Here is a 17,908-nt window from a genome sequence, read left to right on the forward strand (position 1 = left end):
TTATTCCCACTTTACCATGGGAGACTAACTAACAAAGAATCTCAAATAAATATTTTAATACAGAGCCAAGAATCAACAACACTGGATGAGAAATAACTTCATAAAGTAGATGGCAGAGCTAAACAAACACTCAAGGAGATAAGATTTAATAGATCCCCTAAATGGAGACTTTAAAAAATATAACTAATATTCTCAGAAGGATCTGAAGGATCTAATCACTCATAAAGTTAAAATTTTAGAAATTTGTATGGTTGGAATCCAAAGATGCCCCCTCTTGTTCTCCTCCTATCCCTGGAATCTATGACTATGGAAACTTATGTGGCAAAAGGGAATGAATGTTCCAATGTGATTGTTACAGATCCTTCTTTTTTTCTCTTTTTGGAACTAGGGATTGAACCCAGGGGTGCTCTACCACTAAGCTATATCCCCAGCCTTTTTTATTTTGAGGTAGGTTCTCACTAAGTTTCTGAGGCTGGCCTCAAACTTGCAATCCTCCTGCCTCAGTCTCCTGAGTTGCTGGGAATATAGCTACCACACCTGACTTACAGATCTTGATATAGAGCGATTACCTTGAATTATGTGGGTGGGCACAATTATGTGTGTGGGTCTAATGTAATCAAAAAGGTCCTGATATGAGGGAAGCAAGAGGATCAGACTCAGGGAAGAACTTGCAACTGTGAAAAAAGAGGTTGGAGACAGATTTAAGAAATGGATTCTCCTCTTACACCAGTGCCTGGATCTTAGACCTTGTAGTCACTACAGCTTTAAGACGGATAATAAATGTGTATTACTTTAAGTCACATAGTTTGTAGTAGGGAAGTTAATACAATAGAGGTAAGAGACTGAGTAGATATGCTAAATAAATGAATAAGTATCAGCAAAGAATAAAACGATATAGTGAAATTTCCTCTGAGGGCAGAGATGAGGAAAGGAAGAAGGAAAAGGACACTGAGACACAGAGTAAGAGTCAAAAGGGTCAACATCTAATGGGAACTTAGAAGGGAAGAAAATCAAGGAAATAGAGAAGAATATTTAAGGCAATAAAAAGTATTTCCATGTTTAAGAGCAATATGAGTAATTAGATTAAAGGGTCAATGAGAAAGAGAAAGGAAAAGAGAATATAACCAGTCTTCCCATATTTGATTCAATTGGCAGGAAAAATGGACAGGTCCACCACTACCATTAGAGATTTCAATACTCTTTACTCAAAATAAATAGGAAAAACCAGACCAAAAAATCAGAAAAGATATAGGAGAATTGAACAACACTTGATCTGACATTTATACAACACTCTACCCAAAGAAAATAGAATACACATCGTTTTCAAGTGCACAGGACGTTTACCAAGATGGATCATATTGTAGGCCATAAAACAAGTCTCAGAACAATTCAAAGGGTGCAATTCATACCAAGTATGCTATTTAAACAAAATACAATTAATCTGAAGTCTCAAAACAGAAAGATATCTGGAAAAGACCACATATGTGGAAATGAAATTAAATACTTCAAAAGAAAATGTGGGTTAAAGAAACTGTGAAAAGTGAAATTAGGAAGTATTTCAAAGATAATAAAGATGAAAACACAATGTAACTGAATCCATGAGATAGAGCTAAAGTAGTATTAGAGGGGAATTGACAGCAATAAACATATACAGTGTATTAGAAAAGAATGATAGACTCAAAGACCTTAGTGTCTATCATAAGAAACTAGATAACTTAGATGAATGGACAATTTCCTTGAAAGATACAAACTCCAAAAGCTCTCTCAAGAATCTGGTAAGGGCTGGGGATATAGCTTAGTAGGTAAAGTGCATGCCTTGCGCAGCACAAAGCCCTGGGTTCAATCCCCAAGAACCTGGCAACATTGATATCCCTGCATCTATTTAAAAATTGAATCTGTAGTTAAAAAACCTTTGCATAGAAAAGAAAAGGAGAAGCTTCAGAGAGGAGAAGGCTGATGACCACTGCTTTAGCCAGTGATCCAGATAGGCAACTGATCCAGATGGGCATCCACAGTGCTCAGTCACCTTGATGTCCCTGATATGCTGTGGTGAGGACCCTCAGACTCACAACCTTATTCTGACCATTAATTATACCAAACCAACCTTTAAATATATGAACAGTACACCCCCAAATGCTCAAGCTCATTTAAAACCAAGAAAGTCTTAGAAACTGTCAAAACCAAGAGGGGCCTGATGTGATACGACAACTAAATGTTAGGTGGTGTCCTGGCACATAAAAAGAATAGTAGGTAAAAACTAAGGAAATCTGAATAAAGTATAGACCTTAGTAAATAAAAATGTCAGAAGTTGTTGAGGGTGTGGCTCAGGGATAGAGCACTTGCCTAGCATGTGCAAGACCCTGGGTTCAAAATAATAATAATAACAATAATGATTTAAAAATCAATATAGGTTCATTAATTATAATGAATGTACCATATGAATAAGATGTAGATAATGGGGGGAATGAATAGAGCATAACATAATGTTTTATTCTATCTTCATGCCTTTTCTGTAAATTTAATATTCTAAAATTAAAAGTATATATTTTCTAAAAACTTTCCCCAAAAATGTTTGTCTCAGAAATGCAAGGTTTTGCTGATGACATGATTACATATTTAGAGGAACCAGGAAATTCCACTAGAAAACTTTTAGAACTCATAAGTGAATTCAGTAAAGTAGCAGGATATAAGATCAATGCTCATAAATCCAATGCATTTTTATACATAAGTGATGAATCTTCAGAAAGAGAAGTTAGGAAAACTATCCCATTCACAATAGCTTTGAAAAAAATAAAATACTTGGGAATCAATCTAACAAAAGAGGTGAAAGACCTCTACAATGAGAACAACAGAACACTAAAGAAAGAAATTAAAGAAAACCTTAGAAGATGGAAAGACTCCCATGTTCTTGGATAGGCAGAACTAACATTGTCAAAATGGCCATACTACCACAAGTGCTATACAGATTCAATGCAATTCCAATTAAAATCCCAATGATGTACCTTACAGAAATAGAGCAAGCAATCATGAAATTCATCTGGAAGAATAAGAAACCCAGAATAGCTAAAGTAATCCTTAGCAGGAAGAAAGAAACAGGGGGTATTGCAATACCAGAACTTCAACTATACTACAAAGCAATAGTAACAAAAATGACATGGTATTGGCACCAAAATAGACAGGTAGATCAATGGTACAGAATAGAGGACACGACACAAACCCAAATAAATACAATTTTCTCATACTAGACAAAGGAGCCAAAAATATGCAATGGAGAAAAGATAGCCTCTTCAACAAATGGTGCTGGGAAAACTGGAAATCCATATGCAACAGAATGAAACTAAACCCCTATCTCACCCTGCACAAAACTCAACTCAAAATGGATCAAGGACCTTGGAATCAGACCAGAGACCCCGCATCTTATAGAAGAAAAAGTAGGTCCAAATCTTCAACATGTTGGCTTAGGATCAGATTTCCTTAATAGGACTCCCATTGCACGAGAAATAAAAGTAAGAATCAATAACCGAGATAGATTCAAACTAAATAGCTTTCTCTCAGCAAAGGGAACTATCGGCAATGTGAAGAGAGAAACTACAGAGTGGGAGAAAATCTTTGCCACTCATACTTCAGAGAGAGCACTAATTTCCAGAATATATAAAGAACTCAAAAAACTCTACACCAAGAATACAAATAAACCAATCAATAAATGGGCTAAGGAAATGAACAGACACTTCACAGAAGATCTACAAGCAATCAACAGATATATGAAAAAATGTTCAACATCTTTAGTAATAAGAGAAATGCAAATTAAGACTACCCTAAGATTCCATCTCACCCCAATTAGAAGGGCGATTATCAAGAATACTAGCAAAAATAGATGTTGGCGAGGATGTGGAGAAAAAGGTACACTCATACATTGCTGGTGGGACTGCAAATTAGTACAGACACTCTGGAAAGCAGGGTGGAGATTCCTTAGAAAACTTGGAATGGAACCACCATTTGACCCAGCTATCCCACTCCTTGGCCTATACCCAAAGGACTTAAAATCAGCATACTACAGAGATACAGCCACAACAATGTTCATAGCCGCTCAATTCACTATAGCCAGATTGTGGAACCAACCTAGATGCCCTTCAATTGATGAATGGATAAAGAAACTGTGGTATATATATATATATATATATACAATGGAATATTACTCAGCCACAAAAAATGATAAAATTATGACATTTGCAGGCAAATGGATGCAGTTGGAGAATATCATGCTAAGTGAGATAAGCCAATCTCAAAAAACCAAAGGACGAATGATCTCACTGATAAGCGGATGGTGACATATAATGGGGGGTGGGAGCGGGGCAAGAATGGAGGAAGGAGGGACTGTATAGAAGGCTAAGAGGGGTGGGGGGGGAGAAAAAATAACAGAATGAATCAAAAACTATTACCCTAGGTAAATGTATGATTACACAAATGGTATGTCTCTACTTCATGTACAGAGAAACAACATGTATCCCATTTGTTTACAATAAAAATGAATTAAAAAAAAGAAGTTGCAAGGTTGATTTAATTTAATGTAATTCACCAAATTATCAAACTAAAAGTTTTTAAAACTGATCAGCTCAACAGATGCTAAAAAAAAAAAGCATTTGACAAAATTGAAAAAATTGTTCCTGATAAAAATTCATTGCAAACTATTGGAGAAAGGCTCCTTCCATCCAAGAAAACTATCCATGAAAAGTCTCTACCCAACATCATAATTATGAAACTTAATGCTCCTCTCCTAAGATTAGGGGCAAGGCAGGTCCATTGCCTCTAACCATTTCTATTCAATATTACACTGGAGGTCCTAGCAAGTATCAAAAAGCAAGAAAAATAAAAATCATTCAGACATCCAGTAAAACTGTCTTTACTTGCAAATGACATGATCATCCATATAGAAAAATCATACAAATAATTAAAAAGCTACTAGACCTAGCAAGTCAATTTAGCCACTGGCAGGATACATGTTTGATATTCAAAAATCAAGAAAAAATGTATACTAGAGATAAAACCACTCAATAAGGCAATTTTATAAGAACTCTTGTTTATAAGCACAACCAAATTATGAAAGATTTAGAGATGGATTGAAAACATGCAAAACCCATATACTGGAAGCAACAAAACATCACTGACAGAAACTGAAGCAAAACTAAATTAATAGGAAATAAAATAAGCTGTGTTCAAGATTGGAACATTCAGAGAGCGCCCACAGTGACTGAGGCCACAGCAGTGACCCAGTGAGAGAAAGGTGGGGATGACAGCAGATTGCTTTCCTCGGGCTTGGGTTAGAGCTGGAAATTTAAAATAGTTTGGATTCAACACTGATTCCAACCATGGGTTTGTCAGCCTCTACTCCTGCTGTTCCAGTTCTGACCTCAAAAGCTTCAGATCATCAGACAGCATCACCATCTTCAGGATGCCCAATGCATGAAGGGAAAATGAAAGGCTGTTCAATGAATGTGGAACCCTCTGGTCCAACCTGTGAGAGCAAAGCATACTCTGGGCCTGCCCACCAAGATCATGCATATGAGTATGTGGAGTGTCCTGTTACAGGTGCTGCTGCTAAGAATTAGGAGAACCTGGATCCTTCAAACCCAATGCCACCACCTAATCAAACACCAGCTCCAGATCAGCCCTTTCCTTTGCCTACCGTCAGAGAGGAGTCATCCATTCCACGAGCAGATTCAGAGAAAAAGTGGGTTTATCCTTCTGAACAGATGTTCTGGAATGCAATATTAAGGAAAGGGTGGAAGTGGAAGGATGAGGATATTAGTTAGAAAGATATGTATAATATCATTAGAATTCACAATCAGAACAATGAACAGGCTTGGAAGGAGATTTTGAAGTGGGAAGCTCTTCATGCTGTGGAGTGTCCTTGTGGTCCATCATTGATCCGATTTGGAGGGAAAGCAAAAGAGTATTCACCAAGAGCAAGAATTCGTTCCTGGATGGGGTATGAGTTGCCCTTTGACAGGCATGATTGGATCATCAACCGCTGTGGCACGGAAGTTATATATGTGATAGATTACTACGATGGTGGCAAAGTCAACAAGGACTACCAGTTCACCATTCTGGATGTCCGCCCTGCCTTGGATTTGCTCTCAGCAGTATGGGACCGAATGAAAGTTGCTTGGTGGCACTGGACATATCATAACCACTGTTTTGTTTATGATGCAAAGTATGAACTATTTTTTTTCTGAGAGATACATTAAACTATTTCCCCAAACTGAATTGCACTCATGATGTAATGGAACCTTCAAGTGGGTAATCACATGTCATCCTCCACTTAGCAAAGGACCCTTGCTCCATTCAGTTTTGAGCTGCATTTTGCCTTGCAGTTTATAGCAGATCATTCTAAGTTTTCTTCCTGTTCAGTTTAAGTGGAAAGCAGTCCCTCAGCTTGTCTCTTAGCTGCAACACTGCCTGTGTATTTCATCTAGAAAAGTCTGAAAAACTTCTGAAAAAGAGTTCTTATAAAGTGAGGAAAGTTGCTTTTTTCTTACTGTTTTCTCAGGAATATTTGAGAGGCAAAACCTGAAAGTCAGTGCACTGCTCATGAGCTTTTATCTAGTCAAACCTTTTAACTAAAATAATTTATTATAGATAAGCAATATCTTTTTTGAAAAGACTATTATTTCTGAAGTCCCTACAATTTAGTAGAGACCCTGAACAGAATGCAAAGCCATACTCTTGCACTCAGCAAGACTAAGGCATATCTTGGCTCTCTAGATTCTCATTTATATGCATTTTTCAGATTGGGCCTTGTTAAAGAAGTTTCAACTCACCATGAGGCGCTGATGCATATGCTTTGAAACATACATTTTAATTTTTAAAATACTTTTGTGTTGTTCTGACATGTAACTCTGCTCCCCCAAAACAGGTCTCTTCATTGTCCCTAGAATTTCAAGTTAGTCCAACTTTGAGTCCCATTCCTTCCTCCATTGGAAGCCTTCCCCCTGGGGTTGGGCTAATCCAGATTTGAAAACCTGGCTCAAGTCACAGTCCAGTGATTATATTTAGCTGAGTATTAACATTCACGAGAAGAGTATTTTTCTAACGTGTAGTATGTTTGTATCAATTCACTGTCTCAATTTTTATGTTTTAAGAAAGCTTTAAGCTTGCTGTTGAAATTACTTGTATCAATAACCCCAAAACTGGTTGTTCTCATTATAGCAGCATGTTACAAATGACTGTTTTTTTAAAGTATTAATATTAAATCCTTTAATTTATCCTAAAAAAAAAAAGATTGGAACATTCAATATTGTATTAAACTATCAATTTTTTCTAAAAGGATCTAGAGAGTTAACCCGATCCAAATCAAAATCCAAATGTGCTTTTTATTTTTTTGTAAAAATTGAAAAGATGATATTAAAATTCTCAAAGAAATGAAAAGGCACTAGAAGAGCCAAAACAGCTTTGATTGCAGAAGAAGAACAAAGTCAAGAGGACTAATGGCACCTGTTGTCACGACTTACAAATCTATGATAAGCAAGGCTCTGGAAGTCAAACAAGAATGAAAGTACAGCCCTAGTCACTAAGCAATGCTGCTGTGCATGTTATTTTTATGCACATGGCATTGTAAGTCATTGTTATAGAACATAAAAGTGAAGTTTGGGCTTAGGCTTCTGAACCATTTTTAAAGCTTAATGTACAGATCATCCTGTAGAACTTGAAACAGAAACAGAAGAGAAAGGGGGAAATTTTTTTATTACTCTTAACTCCAACTCACACTTGTGGCACAACCAGGTCAGGTAATGGAGATTAGAAAGAATTTTCAGAGAAGTTTTTGGAGAGAGCAAGAAGGAACTGGAATGTTGCATGTTCTTCTGAGAGAAAGAGAGAGAGAAAGAAATTTAAAAGAGCCTTCAAAGAGCATGAAGTTCCCTAGAGTTTCAAGAACAGAAGGGGTAGAAGAAACAAAGAAGCCAAACACCATGCTTGTTCTGATATCTAGCTTGACACTGCAATAGTTAATTGGAGATTTTAACTTTGCTACTATACAGGTCTTAGCAAGTGGGCCACTGTGCAAACCTACACTTACATAGTGAAGTGTCTGGAGAACTCATGTGACCTAGATGTAACCAGAAAAGTTCTGGGGCCTGCCCAGGTTTTCATTCAGAGGTAGAGGCAACTACATGTAAAATAACAGCCAGGGAAACAAAGGAGGGGTGTATTTTAATACTTCTGCATGATGGAAATGATAATTATGTAATAAGTACTTATTTGACAAGAATGGTGATTTTAAGTAAACTGGAAGAAGAGGGGAAGTATAGGGGGGACTAAAGGATAGGGAGTTGAAAGGTTATCTTCCTTAGAAGGAAATCATTCCATGACCCAAAACTGAAAAATCAGTGTTTTATACAGAATGATGGAGCTAACTACCAGTGGAGAGTTGAAAGTGGTTTCCTCTGAGAGCAGCAAATAAGCCTTGGGAAAGGAGCAGAGAGGGAGACTTGAAAGAATGAGGCAACACCAACTGTCCGTCCACCAGAGAAGTTCCGCTTTATTCAGAGAATGTGCACACTTAGTGGAGAGAAGTCTCATAGGCCAGGGTATTGGACGGGGCGGTAGGTAATTGGGCAAGCTTTGTCGCTAGGGGATTGAGGCAGGGCGGTGGAGAGTGATTGGGTGCGGGGCCTCGCTGGCGGGAAACTGACACTCCAGAAGAGAAGCAGGATATGTGCCATATTGCCAAGGTGTGGTTCCAAGGGGGGGGGGGGCTTTTGCAGCTGCTTGTGGGGGGTTAGGCCTTATAAGACTGCTGATTTTCATAAATAAATGTCTTGTGGTACCACTTTCTTTTAAAAACTATATGTATACCTGTTATTCTGATAATTATTATTTTTCATTGAAAAAAAAAATCTTGAAGGGAAGTGACAGTGTTGGAAGAAAATTCAAGCTGACACTTTTCTGGATTGGGTGTACTATGGAGGAACGACCAGACAGCCAATGGCAAGCCATGTCTCACACACAAATCCTACCTCAAAATAGATCATGAACTTAAGAAAAAACATAGAAGAAGATCTTATATTCTTTGCCTTCAAAGAATTCTTAGTTTCATGTCAACAGCAAATAACAGGAGAAACTGATAACTTGGATTTCATTCAAATTAAAAACTTTTGATCCATGAAAGACCCTATTAAGAGAATAAAATGTAAGCTACAGGGTGAGGGAATATATTTGCAAACAATTTTCATAACAAAAAATTAACATTTAGAATATAAAGAGAATTCTCAAAACTCAACAGTAAAAATACAATCTAAGTAGAAAATGGGCAAAGATATGAAAAGAAATTTCACCAAAGGGGACCTTTGGATGGCAAATAAGCACATGAAGAAATGTTCAACATCATTAGCCAAAGGAACTGCAAACTACAATTGAGAACAGTGACAACCCCAAAATGCTGGCATGGATGTGAAGAAACTGGATCACTCATACAAGGCTGGTGGGAATGCAAACTGGCACAGCTATTCTTATAGTTTAGTCATTTATTTTAATTTACAAAAAATAATACAAATGATTAGAATTTAAATATTTAGAGGATATTTTAAAAGTCATAGAAAACTGTAGCAGAATAACTTTGGGGTCAGGAAGACTTTTCTCGATGGTATAAAATGCAAAAATCATAAGTAAACACAAAGTGCAAAAATCATAAATAAAAATGTTGATAAATTTGACTACATCAAAATAGAGCTTCTATATACTCAAAAAAACTGAACAAAGTAAACCACAGCAACAAAACCAATAAACAGACAAAATAAGGTTAAAAAACTGAATATTAAAGAAGTCCTACAAATCACTAACAAAAACTACCTAAAAGAAAAAAAGTGACAAACAATTCAGACGAAGGAAATACTAATGACGATCTCATTTATAATTATGGAAAGACAAGTTAAGGTTGAATACCATTTTTTAATTCTTGAGTGCCCAGAAGAAATGGAAGTGTAATTACATGGATGTTGGGAAGTAGGTATGCAAACATTAAAGGTCATGTAGGTAATTTAGGCAATTATCTACTATCACTTAAAATGTGCATTCAGCCTAACTCAGCAATTTCATTTCCTAGAAAGACTTGCTCACCAGCATATGGAGGCAGATAAAAGATATTCATATCAGCAAATAAAAACAAACTTTATGTTAAATAATAGGAATACGGTGTGTGTATAATGAAAAACTATGAAGTCATTAAAAATAGTGATAGATCTACATGTAAGGCATGAAAATAACTCCAAGAAATAGTGATATTTTAAAAAGAAAACTGCATAACAATATGCCTAAGTTGATCTTGCATTTATAAAACAGAAAAAAATCTGAAACTATGTATGTGTGTGTATATATACATAAATAGATATGACAATATTCATACCAAATTGTTAACAATGGCTACATCTAGGGAGGAGACTGGGATGGAATGGGCAAACACAAGAGACCACAGGATTTTTATACCATTGAATTTTTTCCCTCAGTTTGATTACTTTACTCAAGAACGTATTTATGTGTCATTCGTCATTAAAAATGAACAACGCAGCACTTGAGACACAGCCCAGCACATACCAAGTGCTCAACAAAGCTAATTAAAACTTTAAAAATTAGTAAAATACTTTGAAAGTTAAAAATTTAAGGATAATGCAGCAACAAGGGTCCTAAGATCAAGGGTTTATCTAACTGCCACATTAGGAGACTTTAGTAAAGTTATGGAATTCTTTCTGGTGTTCATTTTCAAATTGGATATGAGTTTTGAAACAGGGAACAGGAAAAAAGGGCATTGTTGGGGGGAAAAGAATTTCACCAAACCACCAAAGGAATTCAGGATTTTAGTGTGTTTGCACAGAAAGACCTAGCCACAAGAAGCCAGATCAATGTTTCTAGAAGTCTTACTGAAGGACACACTTCACACATTTAGAGAGGTCAACGTACCTGTCAACTTTGCTGCAGAAGTGGTGGAAACCCCATTGAACTCACTAGTACTCCTTTTCACGGGTCTTGGCTTATATTCTCGTTTGGGAATAGTGGATGCAGCCATAATTCTGTAACACACATTGGAACCTGAGTCAGACATCTGATGAAGACAGCAGAGCTTCCAAACATACCTTCACTCTGCCCTGATAAGCATACAAACCCAGGTTACAAGTGTGGTCAGGGAGATGATGCTTTTTACACACTTATTCCTGAATAGTCCTAAGGGACAGAAGTCACATACTAAATGTAGTTTTCCAATTATCTATGTGAGCTTCTCAGTGAAATTCATTTCGAAGACCATTTGTCCTCATAAGTCCCCGAGGCATTTAGCAAGTGGAACCTCAACCACACTAGCTGCCTTCTTCATTCCCCTCTGATGGATAATTGTGAAAATAGCCTCTTATAAGAACTAGATGACTATCTAGTGGATGCTTCAAGACTGGCCACATGTTTTATCTTCCTTCTAGAACCAGGGCATTGACTTGAGAGAAAATCTCTCAGATTTGTTATTGCCATTGACACAATGCTGGGTAAAATAATTTTCTGTTATTAAGTTTGTTTAAAACATAGGGTATGAGTGGGTTTTTTTAGACCAACATTTTAATTTGTGGGATTGCTGTGCATATTAATCATGTTATTACTAATTACTAATTTTCAAAAATATATAAATAATATTGATCATTAAAGCCATAAGGCACACACATCAACATTTCTTCCATCTTTCAAAATATGCTGTTGACTTTTTCAATTGCTCTTCCTGTCAACCTGGTTTTTTTTTTTGGGGGGGGTTACCAAGAATTGAACTCAGGGGCACTCGACCACTGAGTCACATCCCTAGCCCTATTTTGTATTTTATTTATTTTAGACTGAGTTGCTTAGCACCTAGCTTTTACTGAGGCTGTCTTTGAACTCATGATCCTCCTGTCTCAGCCTCCCAAGCTGCTGGGATCACAGGCATGTGCCACCATGCCCAGCTTAGCCTGGTATTTTTACTAGTGAAGTAAAAACATCTATTGTCTGGATATTGACGTATTTTCTGAATATCATCCCACTCTTCTCTGCATGCCCCTACATACTGGGAAGAGAGTACATACCATGGCCATTCCCAGCTTATAAATGGAGAGCAAAGTTCAGCCAGTAGGCAAGGAAGCCAAACAGCTCTGTAAAGGTCAACCTCCAAGGTGAGCAGGGGAGCCCTTTTGTTTGAATGCTCTAACCCCAGGTGAGAGAAAGAGGACTTTAATGAAAAGAAAAAGGAGAAAAAACTATCAGATCTCTTTTCCCAGTTCTGACTTATTGGCCAATGTCACATTAATTATCTGTCCCATCCCACACTCAACCGTGGAAGCCAATTAAAGAAAATTCAACACAGAATGGGGCAGAGGGAATGGGAGATGGAGAGACAGAGATTGATTTCAATTGACTTGAGCTCTGCAGCCCAAGGTTATAAAGAAGGTAAAGGACCTTACCTCATCTGTAGCTTGCTCTGCAACTCCTGCAGAATCTCTGTGGACTGTTTGTGATAGTCTAAAGCTGCCTCTATAAACACGGCCAACTGGCTGACTTGCTCTACCTGCAGCAGAAGTGCAAAATTACTCCATGGAGGCCAGAGCCCATGTAATGTCCAGAGAGAGGTGCCCAGCAACAAAGACCCAGCTTTGCAGGGAAGCACAACGTCTGCCTTGGCTCTGGTCCATTTCATTTCATTCCATCTTGGAGCCCTGCATAATAACCATACAGGCTGTGGTATAGAACTGTAGATGCTGGAAAAACATGTTCAAATTTATCTGTGATTATGAATTTTATGTAACTCAATAATATGCCTTCTTTTCCAATTAGGTGATGATATTCTATGGAACTTTTTATGCTTATAAATGATCTGAAAATGGAGGAAGAAAGCTTTTCCAACTGTAAGTGAAGCCCAACATATAGTAAATGAACTTTGTTAAGTGTCTGAATGGGCGCTTTCTAGCTAAGTGAAATCCAGAAACTAAGTAAATTAAGCTATTCTCAGAAAAGAAGGGGGTGCCCAAGAGCATGTGCTCCAGGGCAAAGAATCCCCCTATTATTTTTGCTGCTACCAGCAGAAAATATTTTCCCTGAACATACAGTGGAAAGGAATGAACTACCAAGACTCTGACATCTTTCTTTCCCACAAATTGACACATTCATAAAATTAGCGGCCAACCTACAATGGATGCTTAAACAAACAAACAAACAAAACAAAACCAAAGCTATGACTGGTGAGTAAAGTCTGGAAGACCTAGAGATGTGTAATTTAAGGAAGAGCAATCTTCAGGGGGCCCAAGAGCTTTCCTGCTACCCCTCAAGGTTAAGGAACTGTTTTAGGAAGTAAGGATTAATAAAACTTATTTCTGGAAGCCTCAGATGATGCAAGCCTGCAGAGGCTGAGCTGATGCCCCCAGCATTAATCCCATGAACACCAAATCTGGACAGAGTCACAAATCAAAATTGCTCTTCCCCAGTTTCCCCAAAACTCAGGCATCATTCTCATATATCACATTCTAATCAGCTTTAGGGGAAAATCTGCCTGCTTATTCATTCATACATTCTCACCTGTGTAACTAGGCATGAACTTGCTTGTTTTCACAGATTCAAGATGTTTTCATGTGTTGATGCAGACTATTATTTTACTGCCTGCTTTATAATTTTCTTTAACCCATTATACTATTTTAAACAAGGTCTCAATATACATTTAAGATATACATGGAATTCATCTGGATATGGTGGGACATACATATAATTTCAGCAACTGGGGAAGCTGAGGCAGGAGGATCCCAAGTAAGAGGTCAGCATCAGCAAACTTAGTAAGACACTGGCTTAAAATAAAAAATAAAAAGAGTGAGGGATGCAGTTCAGTGGTAGGGAGCATCCCTGGGTACACTCCCCAATACAAAAAAAAAAAAAAAAGGTAGGCATGGAATTCTACTTGTGTCAAAATGTGATCAGCATTTGAATTAAGGAGATCCCCTAGTGTTATATTTACTTTACCATGCTCTGTGGCTGGAAAAGCAGCAAGCCTAGCCTTAAATTTCCAAAAACCCAATAAACAAAACAAAGACAGCCTGGCCCCAACAAAATCCTAAGGATTTCTTAAATTTCATCTCTTTGGCTTTTACACATACTTTTGAATAAGTCTGGCACCATGGCCTAACAGGATCATGGCAGAATTTGCTACAAAAGAATTTTTCTTCCTTATAGTGCTCAAGTTGTATGCTTGGTAAAATCTGTGCCACACCTCTGTCTTTAGTAAAATTAATGTGTCCTAATTTATGCCCCACTTTTAAATATGTTTTGTGTTTTAGAATTTTTAAAGGAAGAATGAAAGAGTTAAATGAATACCTCTTGAAACATATGTGGGTTGGTAGGGGGCAGGGTCTGCAAATTACAAGCTATTCTCTCTGAAGTGGCTAAAATGCATGATTATGTAATCAAGAAATGCAGTTGAGGCTGGCTTTGGGAAGACAGTGAATGTCAGAGCCCCTTAAAGCTTGGGAGGTAAAAGCAGTGCTACTCAATGCCTGCATATAGTACATGTTAAGTGCAAGACCTGTGATGCTACAAGTGGATTATTCTTCTGTAACTGTCAGAAAATGGAAGCTTCCATTTCATGGTCTTCCAGGTCATGAGCATCAAACTGTGCAAGGGATCAGCAAAGGTAGACTTTGATTCCCAAAGCTGCAGTTAGAATTAAATACCCGGACAAGAAACACCAAGATAGAGCAACAAAAGAACCAAAATCTATGTAGAAGGTGAAAAGTTCCTCCACTGGACACACCACTCAATTTGGATCCACCTCTGTTGGATCAGGGATATGGTGGCTTAATTTCATTTACAGGCTGGGACCTTGAGAGCAAAATGTGACCTCACCATATGGAAAAGTTTACCTGACATTCAAAGGAACAGAATTACCAGAGAAATACCTGTCTTCTCTCATACCCAGTTCAGATGCCTACAGTAAGAAACTCACAATGCAAACAGACTTCACCATTAGGCTAGAGGTCAAGGAAGCACAGCCCAGGCACAAGCAGAGGTGTTTGACAAATGCATGGAGTGAGAACCATGAAGATATCTGGGAGATTCATGGAACCATAAAACCAGAGGGAACTCGTGACAAAATAAGGTCCCACCAAGATGTCCAGGGCCTAATTCCCCAAACCCAAGAATAAGTTCCTTTGCATAGCAAAAGGAATTTTGCAGATACAATTAAATTAAGCATCTTGAGATGGGGAGATTATCTTGAATTACGGGGGTGACCCAATGTAATCACAAGGGTCCTTTAAGAGGGTTACAGTGAGAGCAGAAAACATGACAATGAACGCAGAGGTCAGAGCAAAAGATCTAAAAATATTCAGCTTTTACTTATTTATTTTGCATGTACTGGGGGTTGAACCCATGGGTACTCTACCACTGAGTTATATCCCCAACCCTTCTTATTTTTTTTATTTTGAGACAGGCTATTGCTAGTTGTCCAGGCTGGCCTGGAACTTCCCATCCTCCTGCCTCAATCTCTCAAGTAGCTGGGATTACAGGCACGTGCCACCATGTCCAAGCTGATCCTAGCTCTGAAGATGGAGGAATGAGCCAAAAAGCCAAGGAATGAAGTTGGTCTTTAGTAGCTGGAAAAAGTAAGTAAATTGATTCCTTTCTGGAACCTCCAGAAGGAAGGCTGCCTTGCCAATACCTTGATCATAGGACTTAAAACCTCCAGGCTATATGATAATAAATTTGTGTTCCTTTAAGTCATCATATTTGTGACCCTAATAACAGCTGTTTTGGCCTATTAAACTAAGAAAATGCTAACAAAGGGATTAGTGCAGGTTAGGGTCCCCTGTTTGGGAGAGAGCAGGTGTTGGAGGTGCTGCTAACCAAATTCAAAATGTAATGAATCCTCTGTGGCTGGGCCTGGGGTCTTCACTGATGCCTCCCCCCCTCTTTCCAGGGTGGGTGGGATGGACTTCATTTCTCTCCCACAGCAGACTATGCACACAGCATATCAGTCCATGTGTCACTTATGGATGTATTTAATCTTCTCTCAAGCTGCAAGCCAATGGTTGATCAGTGCATGAGGCTGTTGGGATTACCTGGCCCTGGAGATGGTGGCAGGTCACAGATGTCCCCACTATAGTGAATAAAGGGCATGAAATATTCCTACTGTTTCTAGCAGTGGAAACCCTAGGGACAATTGGGTGGTATCTGAGCCATGGTCTGGTCTTATGAACCAACTTCAAAAGGCTTGGGCTTATCCAAAAGAAGAAGGGCTCCAAGGACTGCAACCCACAGTAGGACATTTTAGGTCAGTTCACTAAAAGAGTAATGTGGAAACTGGGGTGGCCAAGGAGGAGCAGGATGTGACTCCTCCTCCTCAGACTCATTGGCAGCCAAGGTAGAGAGGGGTACCCTCTTGAAGGCTATGGTGACAACAGAAAGAGAACCATGATGTGAATGGGTGATACTTTATCCAGGTGCCTGAAATCCCCATGCATGAGAAAAGAAATGCACATCGTTAGAAGATAGCAAACCCTCTTCTTCGTTTTTTTATTGGTTTTTTTTAGTTATACATGACAAAATTGATAAAATTATACATGCATGGAATATATCTTATTCTAATTAGGGTCCTAGTCTTATGGATATACACAATGATGGGATTCACTGAGGTGTATTCATATATACACATAGGAAAGTTATGTCAGATTAAACCTTCTTCTCTCATAAGTGAAATTACACACTTCCCATGGAGTCTATCTTCAATTTCCTTGCTCTATCATATACAGACTTTATCCCTTTTTGGAGTCCTCAGAGAAGCCAAAAGAAATTTTCTTGTGTATTTTGCAGTCTGGTCATAAAAAGTGTCTTTTTTCAATTAATTCAAAGTTTTTACTCAGAGTTTCTGAACAAAGCTTGAATAAGGCAATTAAATTAATAAGATGGATAATAATCCCTTACATTTTCATTCTCCAATTTATACAACAAAAGAACTTCTCAAATGCAGTTGCTTGGTTGCCTGATATTTGTCAAGTGAAAGCAACTTTCCCAGGGCATATGCATAAGTAGAGACAAAGCCAGAACCAGAAACAGGTCTCTTACTTTTTGCTGGGTATGCTTTCTGCTGGCCCAGTATTTCCAGATGCATTGTATTCCACTCCCTGAAATGTCAATAACTATAATATTATGGAGCAGGTCTAGTCAAATAAGTTTGGCAAATTGCCAACTATATCTTCTCTTAAATGTTGCTCAGAGATTAATCTTTCATATTATTCTATAGAGTCTAGAACATCTTGGGATAAGAAACTGTTGTTCAGTTTTGTTTAACCCCGGATTTCTCAAATTTATTTGACCCTAATAGAGACAGTACTACTGCAACATGCTAGTAGCCCATGCAATTAATTTGGGAAAATGCAACTTTAGACTAATGACAAGAACCCAAGAATTTAGAATCTAGTATGCCACTGTTCTTGGGAACCCATGGATGAAGGATCCCTGGTTCTGGGGGATTTGTACCAAAATAGTGGACAGTGCAGGGGCCTGGCTTTCCTGGACTGAAATAGATATCTATGCAATATATCCAGTTTCCACTTAAGGTCAAAGACCTACATTTGATGATGTTAAATTATGAGGAATAAAATTCTGTGCAAAAACAACAGAGGAGAGTGTTAACAAGCCCTTGGGGGATTCATCATTCCCAAGACACGCAATGAAGGCTCAGAGTCAACTTACTGATTTTCCTACAACCCCACCTCATAATCAATGGTAGCAGGCACAATGGCCTTTTTCAGGGAACCTTGCCAAACCTAGTTCAGCAAAAGGATTCAGTCATAAGCCTGGCCCTCTGGAATCCCTTGAAAGCCAGAGGATCAAAACACCCCCCAGTTTGCATCACCACCTCTAGAATAGT

General features: G+C 38.1%; 1 protein-coding gene and 1 pseudogene across 4 annotated transcripts in view; one reads left to right on the top strand and one right to left on the bottom strand.

Moving 5' to 3' along the window:
- The window catches only part of Sh3gl3 (SH3 domain containing GRB2 like 3, endophilin A3), a 142,408-nt gene that overhangs the window by 17,606 nt on the left and 106,894 nt on the right, over positions 1 to 17,908 (bottom strand). For all 4 annotated transcript variants that reach the window (XM_047542394.1, XM_047542395.1, XM_047542396.1 and 1 more), the window contains 2 exons: positions 12,462 to 12,565; positions 10,951 to 11,060 (listed from right to left, as the gene is read on the bottom strand). In XM_047542394.1, coding sequence (XP_047398350.1) covers positions 10,951 to 11,060; positions 12,462 to 12,565 — 214 coding nt within the window. The remainder of the gene's footprint in view (positions 1 to 10,950; positions 11,061 to 12,461; positions 12,566 to 17,908) is intronic.
- On the top strand, positions 5,367 to 6,233 carry LOC124973093 (holocytochrome c-type synthase-like; annotated as a pseudogene).

The sequence above is a fragment of the Sciurus carolinensis genome, chromosome 2 (genome assembly GCF_902686445.1).
Source record: "Sciurus carolinensis chromosome 2, mSciCar1.2, whole genome shotgun sequence".
NCBI lineage: Eukaryota > Metazoa > Chordata > Mammalia > Rodentia > Sciuridae > Sciurus > Sciurus carolinensis.